The 19,776-nt window shown below is 68.0% G+C and overlaps 2 protein-coding genes and 1 long non-coding RNA gene across 6 annotated transcripts; 2 read left to right on the forward strand and 1 right to left on the reverse strand.

Moving 5' to 3' along the window:
• Positions 1 to 281: 281 nt before the first annotated feature.
• Positions 282 to 7,104, forward strand: PANX2 (pannexin 2). The gene is made up of 3 exons (XM_081590935.1): positions 282 to 586; positions 4,895 to 6,325; positions 6,700 to 7,104. The coding sequence occupies exons 1-3, from the start codon at positions 361 to 363 to the stop codon at positions 7,041 to 7,043; spliced, it is 2,001 nt and encodes a 666-aa protein (XP_081447061.1). The 5' UTR covers positions 282 to 360; the 3' UTR covers positions 7,044 to 7,104.
• LOC145545847 (uncharacterized) lies at positions 2,642 to 11,461 on the reverse strand. Its single transcript, XR_014082251.1, has 2 exons — positions 11,180 to 11,461; positions 2,642 to 5,705 (listed from the first exon to the last, which is right to left on the reverse strand). It is a non-coding gene; the product is annotated as an uncharacterized LOC145545847 (long non-coding RNA).
• TRABD (TraB domain containing) lies at positions 10,703 to 19,636 on the forward strand. Of its 4 annotated transcripts, none has more exons than XM_081590938.1 (10): positions 10,703 to 10,761; positions 16,034 to 16,101; positions 16,296 to 16,374; positions 16,693 to 16,859; positions 17,028 to 17,168; positions 17,489 to 17,599; positions 17,690 to 17,829; positions 18,047 to 18,219; positions 18,295 to 18,406; positions 18,510 to 19,636. In XM_081590938.1, the coding sequence occupies exons 2-10, from the start codon at positions 16,069 to 16,071 to the stop codon at positions 18,685 to 18,687; spliced, it is 1,134 nt and encodes a 377-aa protein (XP_081447064.1). In that variant the 5' UTR covers positions 10,703 to 10,761; positions 16,034 to 16,068; the 3' UTR covers positions 18,688 to 19,636. The 4 variants fall into 4 exon arrangements, with proteins under 4 accessions (XP_081447064.1, XP_081447065.1, XP_081447062.1 ...); XM_081590939.1 differs by lacking the exon at positions 10,703 to 10,761 and adding an exon at positions 11,261 to 14,497; XM_081590936.1 differs by lacking the exon at positions 10,703 to 10,761 and adding an exon at positions 12,330 to 14,529.
• Positions 19,637 to 19,776: the final 140 nt, after the last annotated feature.

Here is a 19,776-nt window from a genome sequence, read left to right on the forward strand (position 1 = left end):
AGGGAGCAGGCATTGTTCATTCATTTTATTTCATTTAAATATTTTTTGCTAAGTCATCGCCGGCGCCGCATCTGCGTGGGGGGGTGGGGGTGGGGGCGGAGCTACGACGCGAGTCGCCGCAGGTAAACAGCCCCCTCCCCGCGGCGGGACCGCAGCCGCCGCCCGCCGCTCGGGGCGGGGGTCCCGCCGCCGCCCCCGCCGGGAGGACGCGCCGCGGCTGCAGCCGAGGCGGGGGCGGCGGCCCCTGCGCCTCCCGCAGCCCGCCCCGGTCGGGGCGGCCCGACCCCTGCCCGGGGGGCGGTGGCGGAGCGCCCCCCGCCCCCGCCGCGGGCCCCGCGCCCCGGGTCCCCCGCGCCGCCCATGCACCACCTCCTGGAGCCGTCCGCGGACATGGCGACGGCGCTGCTGGCCGGGGAGAAGCTGCGCGAGCTGATCCTGCCCGGCGCGCAGGACGACAAGGCGGGCGCGCTGGCCGCGCTGCTGCTGCAGCTCAAGCTGGAGCTGCCGTTTGACCGCGTGGTCACCATCGGCACCGTGCTCGTCCCCATCCTGCTGGTCACCCTGGTCTTCACCAAGAACTTCGCAGGTGAGGCTGGAGGCCAGTGGCGGGAGGGGCACGGGCCCTCTGGGGTCTCCCTCGCTGACGCAGCTGCTGCGGGCCTCCTCGCTGGGGCCCGCGGTGGGTGCGGCGCCCCGGGTCTCCGCGCAGAGCCCATGCAGGTGTTGCGGGTCCCTGGGGCTACCTCCCCACGGCTCTCCTCGCTGGGTTGATTCTGCTTTCCCTCGGTTCACACTGGGTGGAGGGGTGCTGCGATCTAGGCATCGAGGAGACATGGGGTCCGGCCTGGACGAGGGGAGACCAGGAGGGGGAGTGGGCAGGGCCTGAGAGGAGGAGTGGCCAGGTGGGGACCAGGAAAGGAGGCTGCAGGTGATGAGGCCCGGGAGCACCGAGCACTGCTGCTGGGCGGGGTCCTGGGGCTAGATGTGGAGTGAAGACCTTGCGAAGTGGGCAGATTCTTATCCATGGCTCAGGGATGCTCCAGCCACTAGGAACCTGGGTCAGTCTTGGGCAGAGGCCCACCAAGCCAGGCAGGGCCTGGAGGAGCAGGCAGTGGGGGCAGTGGACCACATTGGCCTCAGCAGGAGGCTGAGCCTGTGAGGCTGATGCGGGGAGAAGAGGGCAGTGACCACGGCAGTGTGCTCGTGACCAGCGGGCAAAGGCTCGGGTCCGCAAATGTGGTCCTGGTTGGACTCAGTGTCGGGGCACTGAGGGCCTTCTGAAGAGAAGTGACCCCAGGTGAGGCGGGGGGAGGAGCAGTGGGCTCCTGGGGCCACCATCCTCCCGGAGGGCCCACTGGGGTAGGTGGGTGGAAGACTGGAGACTGGAAACAGTGCCCCCACCCAGGGACTGGCTGGCAAGCAGTCTCAGGGTCCAGATGTCCAGTGAGGCCCCCGGGGAGCCCACCAGCCCGCGGCAGAAAGGGCCCTGGGGCAGCAGGGTGGAGCAGCTCTCCCTGAGGGACGTGGACAGACAGCTTTCTCAAAGGCCTCTCCTTTAGGGGTCCCTGTGACCTAAGGGTGGATGCTGTGCAGGCTGCCTCGTCCGACCCCTGGGCAGGGCACACCCACACCCACGTGCTCAGACACTCCAGGTCACATGCGGCCTGTCCCCTCAACTCTGAGTCACCACCATCTTCAGGGTTTGAGCCTGGGGGTGTGGGTATGTCCTGCTGCAGCCAGAAGGATCCTTGTCCCACCCACCAGGGCCCAGCTGGGCCAGGGGGACCCGGTGTCCAGACCCTCACATGCTGCCCTGGCGTGGGGGGGTCCACCCTATCTGCCGATTGGAGACTGGGCGAGTGCATGCAGGATGTCTAGCTCATGGTGAGGAGCCAGGCAAACGGACCTCCCTGACACCAAGGCCTGTGCGTGTCCCCAAGCTGGAGGGTGGCTGATGGTGGGAAGATCTGCATGGCTCCGTCGATGCCGCCCACCCTTTAGACCTGCTCTGTGATGGACGGAGGGAACAGCCAGGGGCATAGCTGAGCGAGAGGACCACTAGGAGGGGAGTTGAAGTATGGCCAGGGTCTCCAGGGGCTTTTCCGATGGCTCCACAGCAAAGAATCTGCCTGCCAACGCAGGAGACACAGGAGATGCGGGTTGGATCCCTGGGTCAGGAAGATCTCCTGGAGGAGGGCATGGCAACCCACTCCAGTATGCTTGCCTGGAGAATCCCATGGACAGAGGAGCCCGGCGGGCTGCAGTCCATGGGGTCACAGAGAGTCAGACACAACTGAGCTCACAGCACGGAGTGGGTTTTCCAGGCACCACATGGGCCCTGGGCAGGGGGGACCCACACCTGCCTTTTCCTAAAGAGCGGAGTGCAGCCGGGTCTGGTTTTATTGTGCTTCGCAGATACTGCGTTTCTCACAATTTGAAGGTTTGTGACAACACTGTGTCAAGTCATACATACAATAGCATTTGCCCAATTCATGTCTATGTGCTGCATTTTGGTAATTCTCACAATATTTCAAATTTTTCATTATTAACATATTTGTTAAGGTGGTCTGTGAGCAGTGATCTCTGATGTTACTGTTGCAAAATGATTACGACTCACTGAAGGCTCCGATGATGGATAACATTTTTTAGCAATAAAGTGTTTTTAATTAAGGTATGTACATTCCTTTTTAGACATGCATACGGTGTGCAGATATAGACTACAGTGTAGTATAAACATTTTTACACGCACTGGGAAAAAAAAAATGTGTAAGGTGTCTGGAGCTAAACCTGCAATGTCTCCGAGGTGCTCGCAGGTGGGCAAGGTCTCTGAGGGTACTGGGCACCCAGGGGCTGGGAGGACCCTGGCCACCGTGCCATCCTCCGGAACGGTGCCCTTCGCGAGCTGGCTGTGTCTCGGGTCCCCAGCAGACACCTGTGCAGACACCGCCGTGTTTGGGTGTCCAGTGCTCAGGCCCAGTGGCCCAGCAGTGACCACCCCCACTCCCCCCGGAGTCCAGCCCAGGTTCCGGGCCCCTGCAGGTCGAGTCGGGACACGTGGCCGCCGCTCTTCCAGGGCAGGGTCACTGACACACGTGCATCCTGAGGCGCCTGCGTGCCACACGTGGTCTCTGCTGGGCGCGGTCTGCTTTGCAGGAGCAGGCAGGAGGGGAAGGACAGAGGTCCCGGAGAAGAGCCCGTGGGGCGCTGGGCTGGGCCTCCCCTGAGCTGGAGCCCCCTCCCCTCCCTCCTGGCAGGCAGGGCTGGCGGCGGGCACGAGAGGACCCGGGCTGGGAGGCCTGCTTCGCTGCACGGAGGGGCTCAGCTCCCCTGTGCCTGCAGCCCCCACGGCCATGGGAGAGGCCTCCCCGTCCCCCTGGGGCCTGGACCAGGGGACTGCCCCCCAGTGTCCCTTTCCCCAGCGGAGAACGTCTCCTGGCCTGGACTTGGCTGTAAGGACAAAAGTAAGGGAATGAAATGCTATTTTCTCAAACATGAGGGGGCTCCTGTGCCTTTTCCATGTTCTCGGAGCCTGACTCACCACCAGGCCCCAAATCTGTGTCCTCGACGGGCGCCTTGGGCCGTGGGAATGGCGTTTCCTGACCCGCCCCCACCCTCAGTGCCCCCGGCTCATTGCCACCCCCGAGCCCGCTCGTCCGTGCCCCTCCTGCTCCCAGGCCCGTGACTCCCCAGCGCCCGCCAGGTGCAGTCCGAGGTCCACACACCCAGATCGAGCCGTGAGCCCCACTCTGGCGATGCTGAGGCCCAAGGCCTCCAGGATGGCACGGGGCTGTGACGGGGGTGGTGGTGGCTTGAGGCCTGCGCGTGTGAGAGGGAGTGGCCTCCGTGGGCTGGGCCGAGGCACGTACGGGCTGTTTGTGCCCAGGGGTGTAGCCGGCCCCTCGGCCCCTGCAAGGCACCGCCAGTGACCAGCTGCCTCCCCCAGTCAAGGGCCAGCTTCGTGCAGCAGGCTTTGGGGTGGGGGGCCTGCACAGACAGACAGACAGATGGGCGCGCTGGTCCCCACTGCTTCCTGGTCTCCGTCTCCTGGGCCGAGAGGCTTAAGCTGGGGCAGAGGGGGACTGAGCGGGCCCGCCCCGGGGGCTCTTCAGGTGAGAGGGAGGGTGCCCACTGTGTTCAGGCTGGGGCGCCCGCCTCCTGCCAGCGGGACGCTGCCCTCTAGACAAGGGCCCCGGGTGCCGGAGCCTGCAGGAGGGCACACCCTGGCTGGAGCCCAGCCCTGAGGACTGCGCTGAGGCGCCTCCCACGGTCACGTGCTGTCCTCACCTGGGGAGCCAGTTCGCTGAGGGCTGTTCTTCCTGCGTTCGGGGTGGAGCTCTCACCCTCGCGTGCTGGGCAGATACCGGGGTCTGGGTGATGACTCCTTCCTGTCTGATGCCTGGAGTGGCTCCCCTGCCCACCCAGCGTCCAGGGACCTCAGGCCTCCCCTTCCCCAGGACAGTGGGTCTTGGGGGGGACACCCCTCACCTCTCACGGGCAGGCAGCGCTTTCGCTTTTCTTCAGTCATGCCCCCGTAACCTCTGGCCAGGGAGGACTCACCCAGGACACCTGCCCTCCTCAGGGTGCGTGGTGGTGCCAGGCCCCGGGCCGAGTGGCCTGCGCCTCCGGCTCTGGACTCTGCCCTGTGTGCTGGGGGGGGGGGGAGGCGCGTGGTGGCACCTGGAGGGAGGCCTGAGGTTCCAAGTGCAGATCTCTGCCCACCCCCAGGTGGGCAGGGCTGTACCCTCCACCCCCAACTCATAGCTGACTGTGGTATGTGGGGGCGGGAGGGGGTGTAGGAGGAGACCCCAGGGGACACAGCAGAGCGGGGAAGGGGGCTCGGGCGGCAGACCGGGAGGGGTGCGATGCCCCAGCCCCTTCTCCTCTCCGTCCCCAGAGGAGCCCATTTACTGCTACACGCCGCACAACTTCACCCGCGACCAGGCGCTGTACGCCCGCGGCTACTGCTGGACGGAGCTGCGGGACGCGCTGCCCGGCGTGGACGCCAGCCTGTGGCCGTCGCTGTTCGAGCACAAGCTGCTGCCCTACTCGCTGCTGGCCTTCGCGGCGATCATGTACGTGCCCGCGCTGGGCTGGGAGTTCCTGGCGTCCACGCGCCTCACCTCCGAGCTCAACTTCCTGCTGCAGGAAATCGACAACTGCTACCACCGGGCGGCCGAGGGCCGCGCGCCCAAGATCGAGAAGCAGATCCAGTCCAAGGGCCCGGGCATCACGGAGCGCGAGCGGCGCGAGATCATCGAGAACGCCGAGAAGGAGAAGAGCCCCGAGCAGAACCTGTTCGAGAAGTACCTGGAGCGCCGCGGCCGCAGCAACTTCCTGGCCAAGCTCTACCTGGCGCGACACCTGCTCATCCTGCTGCTCAGCGTGGCGCCCATCTCCTACCTGTGCACCTACTACGCCACCCAGAAGCAGAACGAGTTCACCTGCGCGCTGGGCGCGGCCCCGGGGGGCGGCCCGGCCGTGCGCGTCACCTGCAAGCTGCCGTCGGTGCAGCTGCAGCGCATCGTGGCGGGCGTGGACGTCGTGCTCCTCTGCGCCATGAACCTCGTCATCCTGGTCAACCTCACGCACCTCTTCATCTTCCGCAAGAGCAACTTCGTCTTCGACAAGCTGCACAAGGTGGGCATCAAGACGCGCCGGCAGTGGCGCCGCTCCCAGTTCTGTGACATCAACATCCTGGCCATGTTCTGCAACGAGAACCGGGACCACATCAAGTCGCTCAACCGGCTGGACTTCATCACCAACGAGAGCGATCTCATGTATGACAACGTGGTGCGGCAGCTGCTGGCGGCGCTCGCTCAGTCCAACCACGACGCCACGCCCACCGTGCGCGACGCGGGCGTTCAGACCGTGGACCCCAGCGCCAACCCCGCCGAGCCCGACGGCGCGGCCGAGCCGCCCGTGGTCAAGCGGCCCCGCAAGAAGATGAAGTGGATTCCCACCAGCAACCCGCTGCCCCAGCCCTTCAAGGAGCCGCTGGCCATCATGCGCGTGGAGAACAGCAAGGCCGAGAAGCCGAAGCCCGTGCGCCGCAAGACGGCCACCGACACTCTGATCGCGCCGCTGCTGGACGCGGGCGCGCGCGCCGCGCACCACTACAAGGGCGGCGGGGGCGACGCGGGGCCCGCGACCGACAAGAAGCACGCCCGCCACTTCTCCCTGGACGTGCACCCGTACATCCTGGGCACCAAAAAGGCTAAGGCCGAGGCCGTTCCCGCCGCGCTGCCGGCCTCCCGGAGTCAGGAAGGCGGCTTCCTGTCCCAGGCGGAGGAGTGCGCTCTGGGCCTGACAGCGGCGCCCGCGGCAGGTAGGGACCAGCAGGGCGTGGGGCCGTGAGCCGGGCTAATGATGGCGCCATCCCGGGGGAAGCGGGAGCAGGCAGGGGAGCCAGCTGCGGGCGTGACCCCAGGCGGCTCCCTCGCCCCAGGGCCCCGGGTAACAGCCGGGAATGAAGGGCTGGGGGAGGACACACGGTGAGGTTGCTCAGCTCCTGGAGAAAGTTCTGGAAACGGGCACCCCTGCTCCTGGGGCAGCCAGGGTGCACCCAGGCAGGCCACCGTGCTGGGGAGCGTCAGCGCTCCAGCCCGCCGGGAAGCAGGGGCGGGCAGGGCGCGCGGGAGGAGGGGACGGCCGCAGGTGGGGAGGGGCCTGCAGACGCTCTGTGCTCTGGGCTGTTTGCAGACCCGCCGCTCCCGGAGGAAGAGGTCCTGTACTCAGCAGAGCCAGCCCGGGGCGTGCTGCCCCCCGGGGGCCCGTTTCACGTCTGCTCGCCCCCCGTCGTCCCTGCCACCGCCCCTCTGTCGCCAGCCAGCCTGGGCAAGCCTGACCCCCTTGCTATCCTGAGCCGCAACGCCACCCACCCGCTGCTGCACATCAGCACCCTGTACGAGGCCCGGGAAGAGGAGGATGGGGCCCCTCGAGCCCCCCAGGACGTGGGCAGCCTCATCACCATCCCTCCCCCGCAGCAGATCCTCATCGCCACCTTCGACGAGCCGAGGACGGTAGTGAGTACCGTGGAGTTCTGAGGGCCGGGGCTGCCCGCGCGTCTGCATGACCGCGGTGCCGCTGCTCCCAGCCCCACGCGGAGTCGGCCTCTGCTTCGCCTGGCACTGCCCACGCGCCCCGGCCTCCCGCCCGCATGCCACGGGGCTCAGCACCTCTCCCCCACCCCCGGCCCCCCGGGTGGCATCGTCGGGGTGCTGGCTGGGTCAGGGGCTGGCCAGGACCCCGTGGAGCCCCTGGCCCAAAGGCCCTCGGCCCCCAGCATCAGGCGCTCGGCTGTGAGATGAAGAATTTATTTTTTTAGTTGATTCTGTTTGGGGCCTGGGATGCTGGCCTGTGAGGGGCTGGGAGGTGGCAGGACGACTCAGGGGGGCGCGGGGGGTGGTGGCACCTCAGCCTTGGGGCCGCCCCTGCAGGGATGGGGCGCCCTGGTGGGAGGGGCGGGGGCCCTCCTCCAGTCAAAGGTCAACATGCACTTTCTCCTCATACCCCGACCACCTGTCCTTTATTTTACTATGGTTACTGTAACTAGCGAGTATGTTTATTATCCGGCGGCTTCGGATGCCTTTAAATCTAAGGATGGCGTGTGTGTGACTGTGCGAGCGTGCCAGCGGGTGTGTGCGTGAGCCGGCATGCGTGGAGCCTGTGCGTGAGTGGGCGTGGGGTGAGGCCGGTGAGGGCAGGAATCCAACGCAATAACCACGTCCCCTCCAGGCCACCAGCTCCCCGCCCCTGCCCGAGGGGCGCCGGCGCGTCTGTGGGAGCCCCGGGCTGGCGTGGGCGGGGCTCCCTATTACCTCAGCCACGGTGACATCGTGACAGTGTTAACAAGGTAGCACCGAGCATATCAATAAAGATTATTCTGATACCCCCGAGTCCCGAGTGCTCCGTCCTGCCAGAGGCCTGTGCTCCCGCTGGGGCTCCGTCTCCCTGCACTGGGTGGGGGTGCCGGGGGCGGGGCGCCGGGAGACGCCCGCTGCCCTCCAGGGTCCCCGCCGCAACTGAGCCAGGCCATGCGGTCCTCACCCGCGGCGGACGCCTATGGCCTCCGGCTACCACGCATGCCTCCTGGGCCCCCGGGTGAGTCCCCTACTCGGTGGAGAGGGCGTGGCCCCCGGGAGGCCGCCCCCCAGCGGATGCTTGAGGGCAGGGCTGCCAGGTGGACTTGAGGCGACAGCACGGGCTGGCGGGACTAAGGAGGGCTTCGCGGAGGAGGCGCCTGTGTTACGGGGATTCGGGGAAGGGGCTTTCGGGATGCACGTAGGGGTGCGACCGGTCCCACGCGTGCACCGAGTCACAAGCCTCCCAGCCCCTGGCAGGAGACCCTGGGGGTCTGAAGGCAGCTGGCTGGGGCAGCCAGGCCAGGAACCCCGGGGCTACAATCACGAGGGGGTTCGGCGGGGGTTCGAGTGGGACCACCTGCTGCACCGTGTGGAGGGCTGACAGGAAGACCCTGGGCAGCCCTCGCTGGACGCGCTGGGGATGATCCGTTGCCCAGGGGCGGCATCCTAACCTGGGTTTCCATCATCACTCGGGGACGGTGAGGCCCGAGGTCAGGGGAAGCCGCCACTGTGCAGACAGCTCCCCAGAGGAGGGCCCCAGGGCGGGGCAGGAGGCAGGCGAGGGGGACGTGTGGGCAGGGCCTTTCCTGGGGTCTCCATGGGGAGGGCGCGTGTGATGCGGGGTGGGCAGGTACAGGCCGGGCCGGCGTGAATAATCTGGGGGCCTCGGGCAGAGGGGCTGCCCCTGGCTGCTGGGTGCCCGGCCCAGGCGATCGGGACACACAGAACTCCGAGCAGGACGGGCGCCGCGCTCCGGGAGTCCTCTTGGCCTGTGAAGCTGTTCGCGGTCTCTAGGAACTGGCCGGCTCTGGGATAGCCCGTCTCTCCAGGGTCAGCACGGCCCCAGGCGGCAAACGGCAGAGTTCCCAGCCCTGCCCCAGAAAGCACTCACCCGCACCTGCCTCTCTTCCCTGCCCAGCGTCCCAGGGTACGTGGCCCCTGCCCCTCAGGCTGGCACCATCTCCATGTGTCTGGGGAAGGGACCCAAGGACCCACGGAGCCTGGGCCAGTCCTGCAAGTCAAGCAGCTCCGTGGTGATGGTGACCCCAGTACGGGGGCCAAGGTGCCCCCTCCCTCCCCGGGAGAGCGGCTATGCCCACCCGGGAACCCAAGCCATCCTGACCTCAGGCAGCAGCGTTTGCCATAGCGCCCCCACCCAACCCCTGAGGGCTGGAGGGCAGCCCCCTCCCCGCCCTGCTCACGCCCACGCAGGGCCTCGCTCAGAGCGCAGGCGTCCCAGCGCCTGCGGGCGTACACTGGCTGGTGTGTGCGCATGCCCTGTGCATATGGGTTGAGGCAGGGCTGGGGCGCCCCGGCCTCTGAGCCCCGGGCTGTGTCTTTGGCAGGACTGCTCTCCCCAGCCCCGTCCCTGAGCCAGGCTGGCAGGACGTTTCGGGCCCAGTCTCCTCCAAGGCCTGGGTGTGTGAACTGGCCGGTTGTCCTGGTTGGCTGGGGAACAGAAGGGAGTCAGTGTCCCACAGAGGCCGACCTCCTCCTGCAGGGCCGGAGGTGCACCTTGGGGGAGCGGGCAGAGGGCCCCCCACGGGAGCCATCGGTCCATGACACCAGGTCCACAGCCGCCTCCTTGCTCGTCCCCTCCAGTCCTGGGCAGGGCAGCTAGGGGCACCTTCCCTCTCCCCAGAGGAGGGGCGTCAGGAGAACCTCGGACCACACCCCAGACAGCCAGGCCAGGAGCCCGGGCCTCCATCCGTCACACCAGCCCAGCGGGGGCGTCTCAGCCAGGCCGGCTCTCCAGCCGGGGGCCTGCCTGGAGTGAAGGGCAGCGCTCCAGCTCTGCTGTGTGGGTGGCCAAGGCGGCGGGGCGGGCAGAGCCAATCTGTGCCCCGCCAACCGGAGAGGCTGGGCAGGGGCTGTGGGCCAGGAGCCTGGAAGCTAAGGGTCAGCCCCGAGCCTCTCCTGACAGCTCAGCCTGCCCGCCGGGAGCCCGCCCTGCTCGAGGCTGGACGGGGAGTCTCAACTCAGAACGGGGGAGCCCAGGACCCGCAGGGGTGCCAGGGCGGGGGGCACCCCCTTCCTGGAGCTGACCAAGCAAGGCGAATGGGGCCGGCCTCACTGTGGGCTCCCCATCCTGCTGCGCGCCCCCAACCCCGGCCGCCCTGCCCCCGCCAGCACCTCCCCAGACCCCACCCGCCAGGCCGAGGGGGCGCCCAGGCACCCACACGGGCGCGATCTGCGTCCTGGACTCTGCTCCTAGCGTTGCACTGATGGTTCTGTATCATAGCAGGCCGCAAGAACATCCACTCCCTTTTACTGACCAGGAGCTGCGGCCGGAGAATTTGGGGGCGCTTCGCAACGTCGCCCCACTACGGCGGCAGCCCTGGGACTCGAACCCACGTCCTGAGCCACCGCTTAGCCCTCGGAGCCTGGCGCGGGAGGAGGGACCGGGCGGTGCTTCTCGCGCGCGGCCTCCTGGGAAGTGAAGTCCTCGCCCAGTCGCGCGCGGCCCCCTGGGAACTGTAGTTCGAAGGCGCAGGTCAGGCCCGCTGCAAGCACAGGCAGACGGCGCGCCGGACTACATTTCCCGGCAAGCCGCGCGCCCCGCCCACTCCCCCCCGCCCCGGCCTCGGCCGTCTGGCCGCCCCGCCCCGCGGCCCCGGCCCGCCCCGTCCGGTGGGCGACGCGCCGCATGGAGGCCGGCTGAGGAGCGCCGCCCCGCCTGGTACGCCGCGAGGCTCGGTCCCGGGCCGGGGGCGCGCGGGGCGCGCGGAGCGCGCGGGGCGGGGGCGGTCCAGGCCGGGCCCAGGCAGCCCGCGGCGCGCGGCCCCTGGCCGGAGGGTCAGCGCCGGCCTCCGCGGGGCGCGCGGGGCTGAGGGCGTCGGCGAGGGGCGAGGGCGCTGCGGGCCGGGGGCGGGGCCGGGGGCGGGGACCGGGCCGGGTCGGGGTCGGGGTCGGGGTCGGGGCCGGGGGCGGCGGCGGTCCGAGCCGGGGGCCCGGCTCCCCAGGGGCGGCGGCGCGGCCTCGGAGGGGGCCCTGGGCCCTTCGCGGCGTCGGCGGCCTCTGCCCTTCAGGCCGAGGAGTCGGGGCTGCCATATGGAGCCCCGGCGCCCAGACTCCGAGGCCTGGCGCGCTCTACTCACCTCGATTCTGGGAGCAGCTTTATTGAGATGTAACTTACATGCCGCAAAGTTCTCACATGCGTCTCTGAAAACTGTCCCGAGAAAGAAAACCGAGGCTCACGGAGAGCAGCGAGGAAGTCCTCGGCGGACGTCGGGTGTCAGGGCCGCCGCATCCGGAGATGGGTGGCTTCCAGGTGGCGGCCTCCAGGCTCTCGGGGTCCCCCGGAGAGGAGGGAATACAGGCCACCGGCTCGCTGCCCCCCCTGAAAGCTGCACTGTCTCTGGGCTCTCCCAGGACTGTCCTTGCCCGCCCCCGTGTTATGTGACTGGGAGGGAGACCTGACCTTGGGGCCGCTCGGCAGCCTTGCAGGATGGCAGTGATGCTGCAGTGTCAGGCCTGGGGCAAAACTTCCAGGAGAGGGCCCAGCGTGGTGGGCAGGAAGGCCCCCCCCACTGCCCCCATGGAGGTCAGCATGGAGACTCCCACTGGGCAGAGCCCAGGTTCCAGGAGGGCTGGCCAGGTGTGACTTGACCCTTTACCCATATTCTGACCTTTGCCACAGCTCTAAAACAGCCTGCCAGACCCAGGGGCTTTCCTGTGGCTTCAGAAGTGGGGGTGTAGGGGTGTAGCTTCAGGCCACACTCTGCTGCCTCCCACTCGGTCATTTTTCCCTACAGCCTGTTGTCTGTCCAGGTGGGGATCCCTGACCTTCTGAGAGGCAGGCCTAGTGGGCTGGGTGGGAGCTGGTTTTTCTGGAAACTCCATCTGGTGCTGGTCAGTTCTTGGCCAGCAAGGGGACACCGGGAGGCGTTTCTGGCTTCCTGATCTTTAGAGGGTGATGGGAGGGAACGACTGAGTGTGATCGTGACAGAATGCCACCGCGGGGCTGAAGCAGCAGTTTCCTCACAGCCCTGGGGGCAGAATTCAAGACCAAGGTGCTGGCTGCCTTGGTTGCTGGGAGGAGCCCTTCCTGGCCCCAGACAGCTGCCTTCTCAGCATGCCCTCCCAGACCAGCCCTCCTGGGGCTCTTCCCAGGAAGGCTCTAGTCCTATCCCGGGGCCCAGCCTTGTGACCTGACCTCATCCCAGTCATCTCCCGGAGCCCCTGCCTCCTCATTTCATCCCACTGGGGTCAGGGCTTCAAAATATGAATTAGAGGGGACACAGCTCCACAGCAGTGAGACCCTGGAGAGGAGATGGCGGCCCGTGGCCTGCCACGCAGCTGGCGCTGCCTGAGGTCCTTGGGTCTGTCCTGTGCGGGGCACTCGTTAGGCTGTTTTCTGCGCTAACACCTCCAGCAAGAGCACCCGACACGGTCCCTGGGTCCGGGTCCCTGGGGTCCCTCGGTCCCCACGCGGGGGGGGCTCTCCCTGCCTGTGAGCTGGTGCCTTCTCTGGTGAACCCGGCAAGGTGGGTCCTCCTGGGGGTCAGGGGCTCCCTGGCACTTGGAGTCTCTTTCCCTAGAAGTGTGTGGGTGGAGCCAGGTAACAGTGACGCCCTTTCTGCAGAGGCGCCTCCTGAAGTCAGGTGGCTGCTCCTCCTGCCCCGGGGAGGGACGCCGACGTGCCATCTGAGTGTGGCACACCTTGTGCCCATCATGGGGCAGCTGGGTGGCTGCTCAAACCACCCCGGCCCTGGAGGCCGGAGTTAAGCATTTGGGCAGGTTGGGGGGGCCTGCCCAAGGCCACGCCATGCCAGGTGGCGGTCTGAGAGCTGTCCAGCCCTGCGGACGTCCCCCGCAGCGTGGTTGCTGACAGCCCAGCTGCCTGTTTGCCGGAGGACTGGCCTCGGGCCACCCAGCTCAGGAGGTCTCCCCAGGCCACGCTCCCCGAATCCAGCTCAGCAGTGACAGCTGTTGGGGTGCGGGGAGAGTACCTGGATGGGGCAGAAAGGTCTGCTTTGCACCGGCTCCCCAAGGTCTCCGCATTGGTGGCCGGGTTGCTGGGCGGACGCCTGGCGCGGGCTCCCTGGGGTGTGCTGGCTGCTGGGGGCTGGGTGCTGCAGGGGTCTGCTGGGCGTGGGCCCCCCAGGATGTGCTGGCTGCTGGGGGCTGGGCGCTGCAGGGGTCTGCTGGGCTGGGCTGCCAGGACCTGTCATCCAGAGATCCTATGGCCAGAAACACCACCGCGAGCATGAGGAGGTGGCGGCCGGGCCCTTGCTTCCCTCCAGGCAGCCAAGAGGTCGGGTCCCGGCTGTAAAGATCTGAGGGTGCATCGTGGTGGGAGGAGGGTCGATGACCCTCTGAACGGCCTCCTGGAGGGGTCTGCCGGGGGCCCTGATTAAGCTTCCAGGAAACCAGATGCTGCGAAGTGAGAGAAGCAGAGATGCTCTCAGAATCGCGGGCTCTTGCCTCTTCCCGCCCGACGCCTCCCAGGCCAGGCACCCGCCCTGGGGCACTCGCGGGTCTGGGTGCTGTGGTCGTGGCCCAGCTGTCTGGGGGCTCACGGCCCATCTGCCCCCTAGGGACAGAGGGTGGGTCTGGGGAGCCGACCAGACTGCGGCCCCCAGTCCCGGGGGAGGGAGACAGAGGCTCGCTGGCCTCCCTCCTGCCGGCTGTCACACAAGCTTCCCGGGACAGCACGGACGCTTACTCTGGCACCTCGTGTGAAGGGGACCCAGGGGGCTCTCCTGGGCCAGCTCGGGAACCTGAGGGGAGGGCGGGCCGGGCTGGCCGCCCGCAGATGCGGCTTCCTGGTTCTGTTCCGGTCGGGGCCTCGCATCCCCGGCGCTTTGGTCTCTGAAGCGGGAAGGAGGTGGCCCTGGGGCCAGTGAGGCCGGTGAGCTGCCCTCCATGGGGACTGGGCGCCCCAGCGCGGCTGCTGCTCTGGGTGGGAGGGCGCGCGGGGCCCGGCCCGCTCAGACCCCACTCTGGCCCCTGGCCCCCAGCAGAGGCCCCTGGCTCTGCCTGCCGCTCCTTGATCGGGGCCTCCCCTGGGGCCTGTTGGTCCCTCTCGGGACCCTTCCCCCGACGTCATTCCCAGGAGCCCCAGGCCAGGACGCCCGCCCGGGGCTGGGACTGAGTTGGGCCCAGGGTCACAGGGTACAAGGGGGAGGGACTTGACAGGGTGTCCTGTTTATCTTATCGTCTGCATTTCCTCTTTGTTGTGAAACTGGAGCTGAAGGGGCCTTGGGCACGTCCTGCTGCCTGCGTGGACCTCCCAGGCACACCCTGCGGTTTATGTGTGGCCGCGTAGACCGCGCGGAGCCACAACCAGATCAGCGTTGTTCCTCGCATCACAGTGCCTGTCACCTGTCAGACTCTCCAGTGGGCTCAGCCCGTGGGTGCCCGCAGGACCCCAGCTCTAAACTCAGCTGGAACGGCAGCTCTTTCAGTTTCTGGTTTGTTTCCAGCGGCACTTTGGGAGGTCCAGGTGATGTCTGAGTGGCAGGCACTGCTTCTGTCCTCAGTGCGGGGTACAGGACGCCACGTCCCAGCCCTTGACCCCTCACCCCACCCCCGCACACACCCACCCCATTCCTGACACCCCCACCCTGCCCCTGACACCCCAACCCCTGCCCTGTTCCTGATACTCCACCCTGCCCCTGACACCCCAACCCCCCTACCGTGTCCCTGATACCCCCACCCTGCCCCCTGACATCCCAACACCCCTACCGTGTCCCTGATACCCCCACCCTGCCCCTGACACCCCAACCCCCCTACCGTGTCCCTGATACCCCCACCCTGCCCCTGACACCCCAACCCCCCTACCGTGTCCCTGATACCCCCACCCTGCCCCCTGACACCCCAACCCCCCTCCTGTGTCCCTGATACCCCCACCCTGCCCCTGACACCCCAACCCCCCTACTGTGTCCCTGATACCCCCACACTGCCCCCTGACACCCCAACCCCCCTCCTGTGTCCCTGACACCCCCACCCTGCCCTTGACACCCCAACACCCCTACCATGTCCCTGATACCCTACCCTGCTCCCTGACACCCCAACACCCCTACCGTGTCCCTGATACCCCCACCCTGCCCCTGACACCCCAACACCCCTACCGTGTCCCTGATACCCCCACACTGCCCCTGACACCCCAACACCCCTACCGTGTCCCTGATACCCCCACCCTGCCCCTGACACCCCAACACCCCTACCGTGTCCCTGATACCCCCACCCTGCCCCTGACACCCCAACACCCCTACCGTGTCCCTGATACCCCCACCCTGCCCCTGACACCCCAACACCCCTACCCTGTCCCTGATACCCCCACCCTGCCCCCTGACACCCCAACCCCCCTCCTATGTCCCTGACACCCCACCGCTCCCTGGCCCCCTGGTCTTCTCGGGTGAGAGCGGCCCTCCTGGGCTCCAGCCCCCAGCCATCCTCTGGTAGGAACAGTGCAGAGGCTCATGGCCGGCCCCGGGACTTGGTTTCTAACTCAGCTTCTTGGAAGGAGGCGGATCCTCGGTGAGGACACTGAGCACAGCCGGGCCGTCCCTTCCCCCTCCCCCCACGTCTGTGCTCACACCCCTGTGAGACTCACCTGTGCCGACGCTGCTGGGACCACCCGTGAAGGCAGGGCTGCGGCCACGCGGCTCCCACGCCAGCTCAACACACAGACTCTCTCCTGCCGCTTGGGGTCATCTTTTTAGGGAATTGTATAAATTGTGTTTTTGTTCTGAAGTCAAAAAGGAAGCACCCAGGTCTGGCCAACAGCAGTGGGGTGTGTCCCCCTGCTGGGCACGCGGAGCGCGCGTGTCCCACCTGTGGGCGGCTCCAGGCTTGCTGCCCTGGCTTCCCCATTCCGCGCCCCGCTCTGCCCCCGGGGCCCAGGGCCTGCCAGCGGGTCATTCCAGACACTGGAGGCCCCAGCACACTGAGCCCCGTGCCCGGCCCTGGGGCCCCAGGTGAGGACACGGCTCCTGTCTCCTCAGGCTTCACCCGTCAGTGCCGGAGCCGCTGCCCAGCCATGGACGGGCCAGAGGAGCAGCCGCCCCACGAGGTCAGAGGCCACGTGGGCCCGGGTGACGGGTGCGGGTTCCCCGGGGGATCCCGGGGTTGCGTCAGCAGTTTTCCCGCCGTGTTGCCGGCTGGCTGAGGGCCACGCCAGCGCCTTCACGAGCGTGTCGGGGGCACATGACCCGCAGTCTCCACAGCCCAGGGGCAGCACAGCCTCAGCGCCTCCTCCCCCTGCAGGCTGACATGGAGCCCGTCGTGACTTCAGGGGCCTCGGAGGCGGTGCCCAGGGTGCTCCCCGGAGACCCCCAGAACCTGTGTGCGTGCTCCCCGGGGGCCCCGGGGGGTGGGGCTCGGGCGGGGTGGCCTCCTGAGGGCGTGGTGAGCCAGGGCCCCGACCCAGCCTGGGGTGTCGGGGGCGCTGGAGCGGGTGCCCCCTCCCATCCTCGGGTTGGTGGGCCAGGAGCTTCAGAGCTGCCCTGGAGCCCGTGGGCCCTGCCGCGGCCTCTCCTGGGCCCCTCGGCAGCCTGGGGTTCCTGCCGGACGCTCATCCTGGTGAGCAAGGACCAGCAGCTCGAGACTGGGAGGGACCCCCGTGCGGGCGGGTGTCCCTGAGCTGGGGCTCGCTGTCCCACAGCCGACGTGGACGCGTTCAACCTGCTGCTGGAGATGAAGCTGAAGAGGCGGCGAGAGCGGCCCAACCTGCCGCGCACGGTGACCGAGCTGGTGGCCGAGGACGGGAGCCGCGTGTATGTGGTGGGCACGGCCCACTTCAGCGACGACAGCAAGCGGGACGTGGTGAAGGTGAGGCCGCAGGGCCGGTGGACTGGCCGCCCCTTCCCAGCTTCGCTGCTGCACGTACTGAGCTGTGTCCACTGCGGCTGAGCCGGGGGTGGGGTCGCCCCGGGGCAGGCGCGTCCGGGGCAGGCCCCTGGGGCTGGCGGGGCCGCTGAGCCGGCATGTCCGCGGCAGACCATCCGGGAGGTGCAGCCGGACGTGGTGGTGGTGGAGCTGTGCCCGTACCGCGTGTCCATGCTGAGGATGGATGAGCGTGCGCTGCTGCGTGAGGCCAAGGAGATCAGCCTGGAGAAGCTGCAGCAGGCCGTCAGGCAGGTGCGGCCGTCAGGCAGGCCGGGCCCTGGGGACTCTGCCCAAAGGGCCAGAGGAGAGCCCGCTGGTGCCCAGCCCCGAGGGGGGAGCTGCTCTGGCCCAGGGAGATGTGGGCAAGGGAGTCGGGTCTGGGCTGGAGGGCTGAGGCCAGGAGCCTCCGTGGGGCTGCCGGCAGGCCGCTGACCTGAGCCTGTACCTGAGCTGGGCCTGCTCTAGGAGGATGGTCTGCAGGGCCAGGCGGGGCCTCTGACCGCTGTGGTGGGTATACCCCCTGTGCGGCCCTGCACATGGCTGACATGCGCCCCCCCCCCCCCCCCCCGCAGAACGGGGTCGCGTCGGGACTGATGCAGATGCTCCTGCTGAAGGTGTCCGCCCACATCACCGCGCAGCTGGGCGTGGCCCCTGGCGGCGAGTTCAGGGAGGCCTTCAAGGAGGTGGGCTGGGACCCGACTAGGTGGGGGTAGGGGGGCTCGGGAGCCGCCCCGGGGCCTGGGGTCCCCCACCGACACCCCGCCTCCACCCAGGCCAGCAGGGTGCCGTTCTGCAAATTTCACCTGGGCGACCGGCCCATCCCCGTCACCTTCAAGAGAGCCATCGCCGCCCTCTCCTTCTGGCAGAAGGTCAAGCTGGCCTGGGGCCTGTGCTTCCTGTCGGACCCCATCAGGTAGGTCCCCTCAAGGGCCTCCTGGCTGGGGATGCGGCCGGCGGCCTGATGTGACCCACAGTGACCGCCCCCCACGAGGCCTGCTCCCCAAGCTCCCGGGCTGGGCCTCCTCGTGCAGGGCCGCCCCACCCCTTCTTCCACGGGGTCCGAGACAGACTGGGGTGGGGGTGATCCCCGCCCTGGGCCTGCCGCCCCAGCGCCGGCCGCCTCCCCCCAGCAAGGACGATGTGGAGCGCTGCAAGCAGAAGGACCTGCTGGAGCAGATGATGGCGGAGATGGTAGGCGAGTTCCCCGACCTGCACCGCACCATTGTGTCCGAGCGTGACGTCTACCTGACCTACATGCTGCGCCAGGCCGCCCGCCGCCTGGAGCTGCCGCGCGCGTCCGAAGGTGAGCACGGCGCCCGCGGGCACGGGCCCCACAGGGGACGGGGGTGCTCGGGTGCTGACGCATCTTCCACCCCAGCCGAGCCCAGGAAGTGCGTCCCCTCCGTGGTGGTGGGCGTCGTGGGCATGGGCCACGTCCCCGGCATCGAGAAGAACTGGACCACCGACCTCAACATCCAGGAGATCATGACGTGAGTGCTGCGCCCCCCCATCCCCACCCCTCGCCGCCCCCAGAGCTGGGCTGGGGGCTGGGACCGCGCCCCCCAGCCAGCCCAGCCCTCTCTCCCTCCCCAGCGTGCCCCCACCATCCACCTCGGGCAGAGTGTCCTGCCTGGCCGTGAAGGCCGCCGCCCTGGGCCTCCTGGGCTACGGCCTCTACTGGACCGGGCGCCGCGCTGCCAGCCTGCTCCTGGCCCTGCCCGCCGCCCGGCACTGCCTGCAGAGGCTCTCCGAGGCCTGGCCACACAAGTAGCAAGACGGAGCCGCCACGTCCGTCCATGCGGGGCTGCCCCTCGGGTCCCGCCCAGCCTCCCCTGCCCGCCCCCAGCCCACCCAAATAAAAGAATCGGTCACTGTCTGAGCTCAGGCTTCCCCGCGGCCCCTCCGCCCCGCTGTGGGCTGTTAGGAGGCTCACGGGCGGGGACCAGCCTGGGTAGGGGCGGGGGCGGGGACGCGGGAGGCCGGCCAGCTCGTCCTCTCTGTGCCTTCTCTCCAAGGCGGGCGGCGGGGGTGTCTCCCAGAGGTCGGGCGGCTCCCTGGGGGCAGGCTGCTACCGCAGCCTTGGGGTGTCCCCCGGGGGCGACTCGGCCAGACTCAGGCCTCCAGGAAGCGCCAGCAGCAGCTCTGCTTGCAGAGATTGTGTGTTTTGGGCTTTTAAAAATGTCTGAAACTTTTTTACTCAGGTAATTTTAACTTAAACTGAAGCAAATGTCAGGAAATACTAGCCTTAAATCTGGTTGGGACAGAGAACGTCTTTTTCTTGGGTCTGAGTCCTGGGAAGATGAGCGTGTGCGGCGGGTCCGCTTCACTGTGGGCAGCCAGGCCAGCCCCGCGTCTGCCTCCAGCTGGTGCGGGCCCAGGACTCCACCCTCTCGAGTGGCTGACCCTGCTTCCCGTGCGGCTGGCGGAGGGACCTGGGGTCGCCCTTGCCCTCTGGACAGACGGTGGCTGCCCACCAGGGCCGTCCACTCTGCCCAGGACCCACCCTGGGCGCAGCGCTCACCCCGCATCACCTGTCCGCATGGCCTCTTGGCCTCCTGTCAGCAGCGTAGCGTTTGGGGCCCCGGCCACGTCTGATTGTGTGTGTGTTGACTCGGTGTCCAGAGGAGGTGAAATCCACACCACGGGCTGGACCAGGTTGTTGTCATTCACATGCTCGTTTACCGGTCCCTTAGAAACTGAAATAAAATCTAATTTTGGAAGCCGTCTTGTGAAATGTGTAGGAAGGGGGCTCAAGTGATGGGCGGGTGGGGGAGACGCCAGCGTGCTGGTAGCCCCCACCCCCCGTGGGGCCCTGCCCTCGCCCTGCGGCCCACCCTGCAGTGCCGCCCAGCCCAGCCCC

This window comes from Giraffa tippelskirchi, chromosome 4 (genome assembly GCF_054371585.1).
Source record: "Giraffa tippelskirchi isolate mGirTip1 chromosome 4, T2T-mGirTip1v1.2.pri, whole genome shotgun sequence".
NCBI classification, from domain to species: Eukaryota; Metazoa; Chordata; class Mammalia; order Artiodactyla; family Giraffidae; genus Giraffa; species Giraffa tippelskirchi.

Excerpts from the sequence above, each read along its gene's own strand:
- TRABD (XM_081590936.1), top strand. The coding sequence starts at position 14,337 with ATGTGTGGCCGCGTAGACCGCGCGGAGCCACAACCAGATCAGCGTTGT. Across the intron at positions 16,102-16,295 it reads AGGAGCAGCCGCCCCACGAG|GCTGACATGGAGCCCGTCGT; the intron begins GTCAGAGGCCAC and ends CTCCCCCTGCAG. Across the intron at positions 17,830-18,046 it reads TTCCTGTCGGACCCCATCAG|CAAGGACGATGTGGAGCGCT; the intron begins GTAGGTCCCCTC and ends GCCTCCCCCCAG.
- PANX2 (XM_081590935.1), top strand. The coding sequence starts at position 361 with ATGCACCACCTCCTGGAGCCGTCCGCGGACATGGCGACGGCGCTGCTG. Across the intron at positions 587-4,894 it reads CTTCACCAAGAACTTCGCAG|AGGAGCCCATTTACTGCTAC; the intron begins GTGAGGCTGGAG and ends CTCCGTCCCCAG. Across the intron at positions 6,326-6,699 it reads GACAGCGGCGCCCGCGGCAG|ACCCGCCGCTCCCGGAGGAA; the intron begins GTAGGGACCAGC and ends GGCTGTTTGCAG.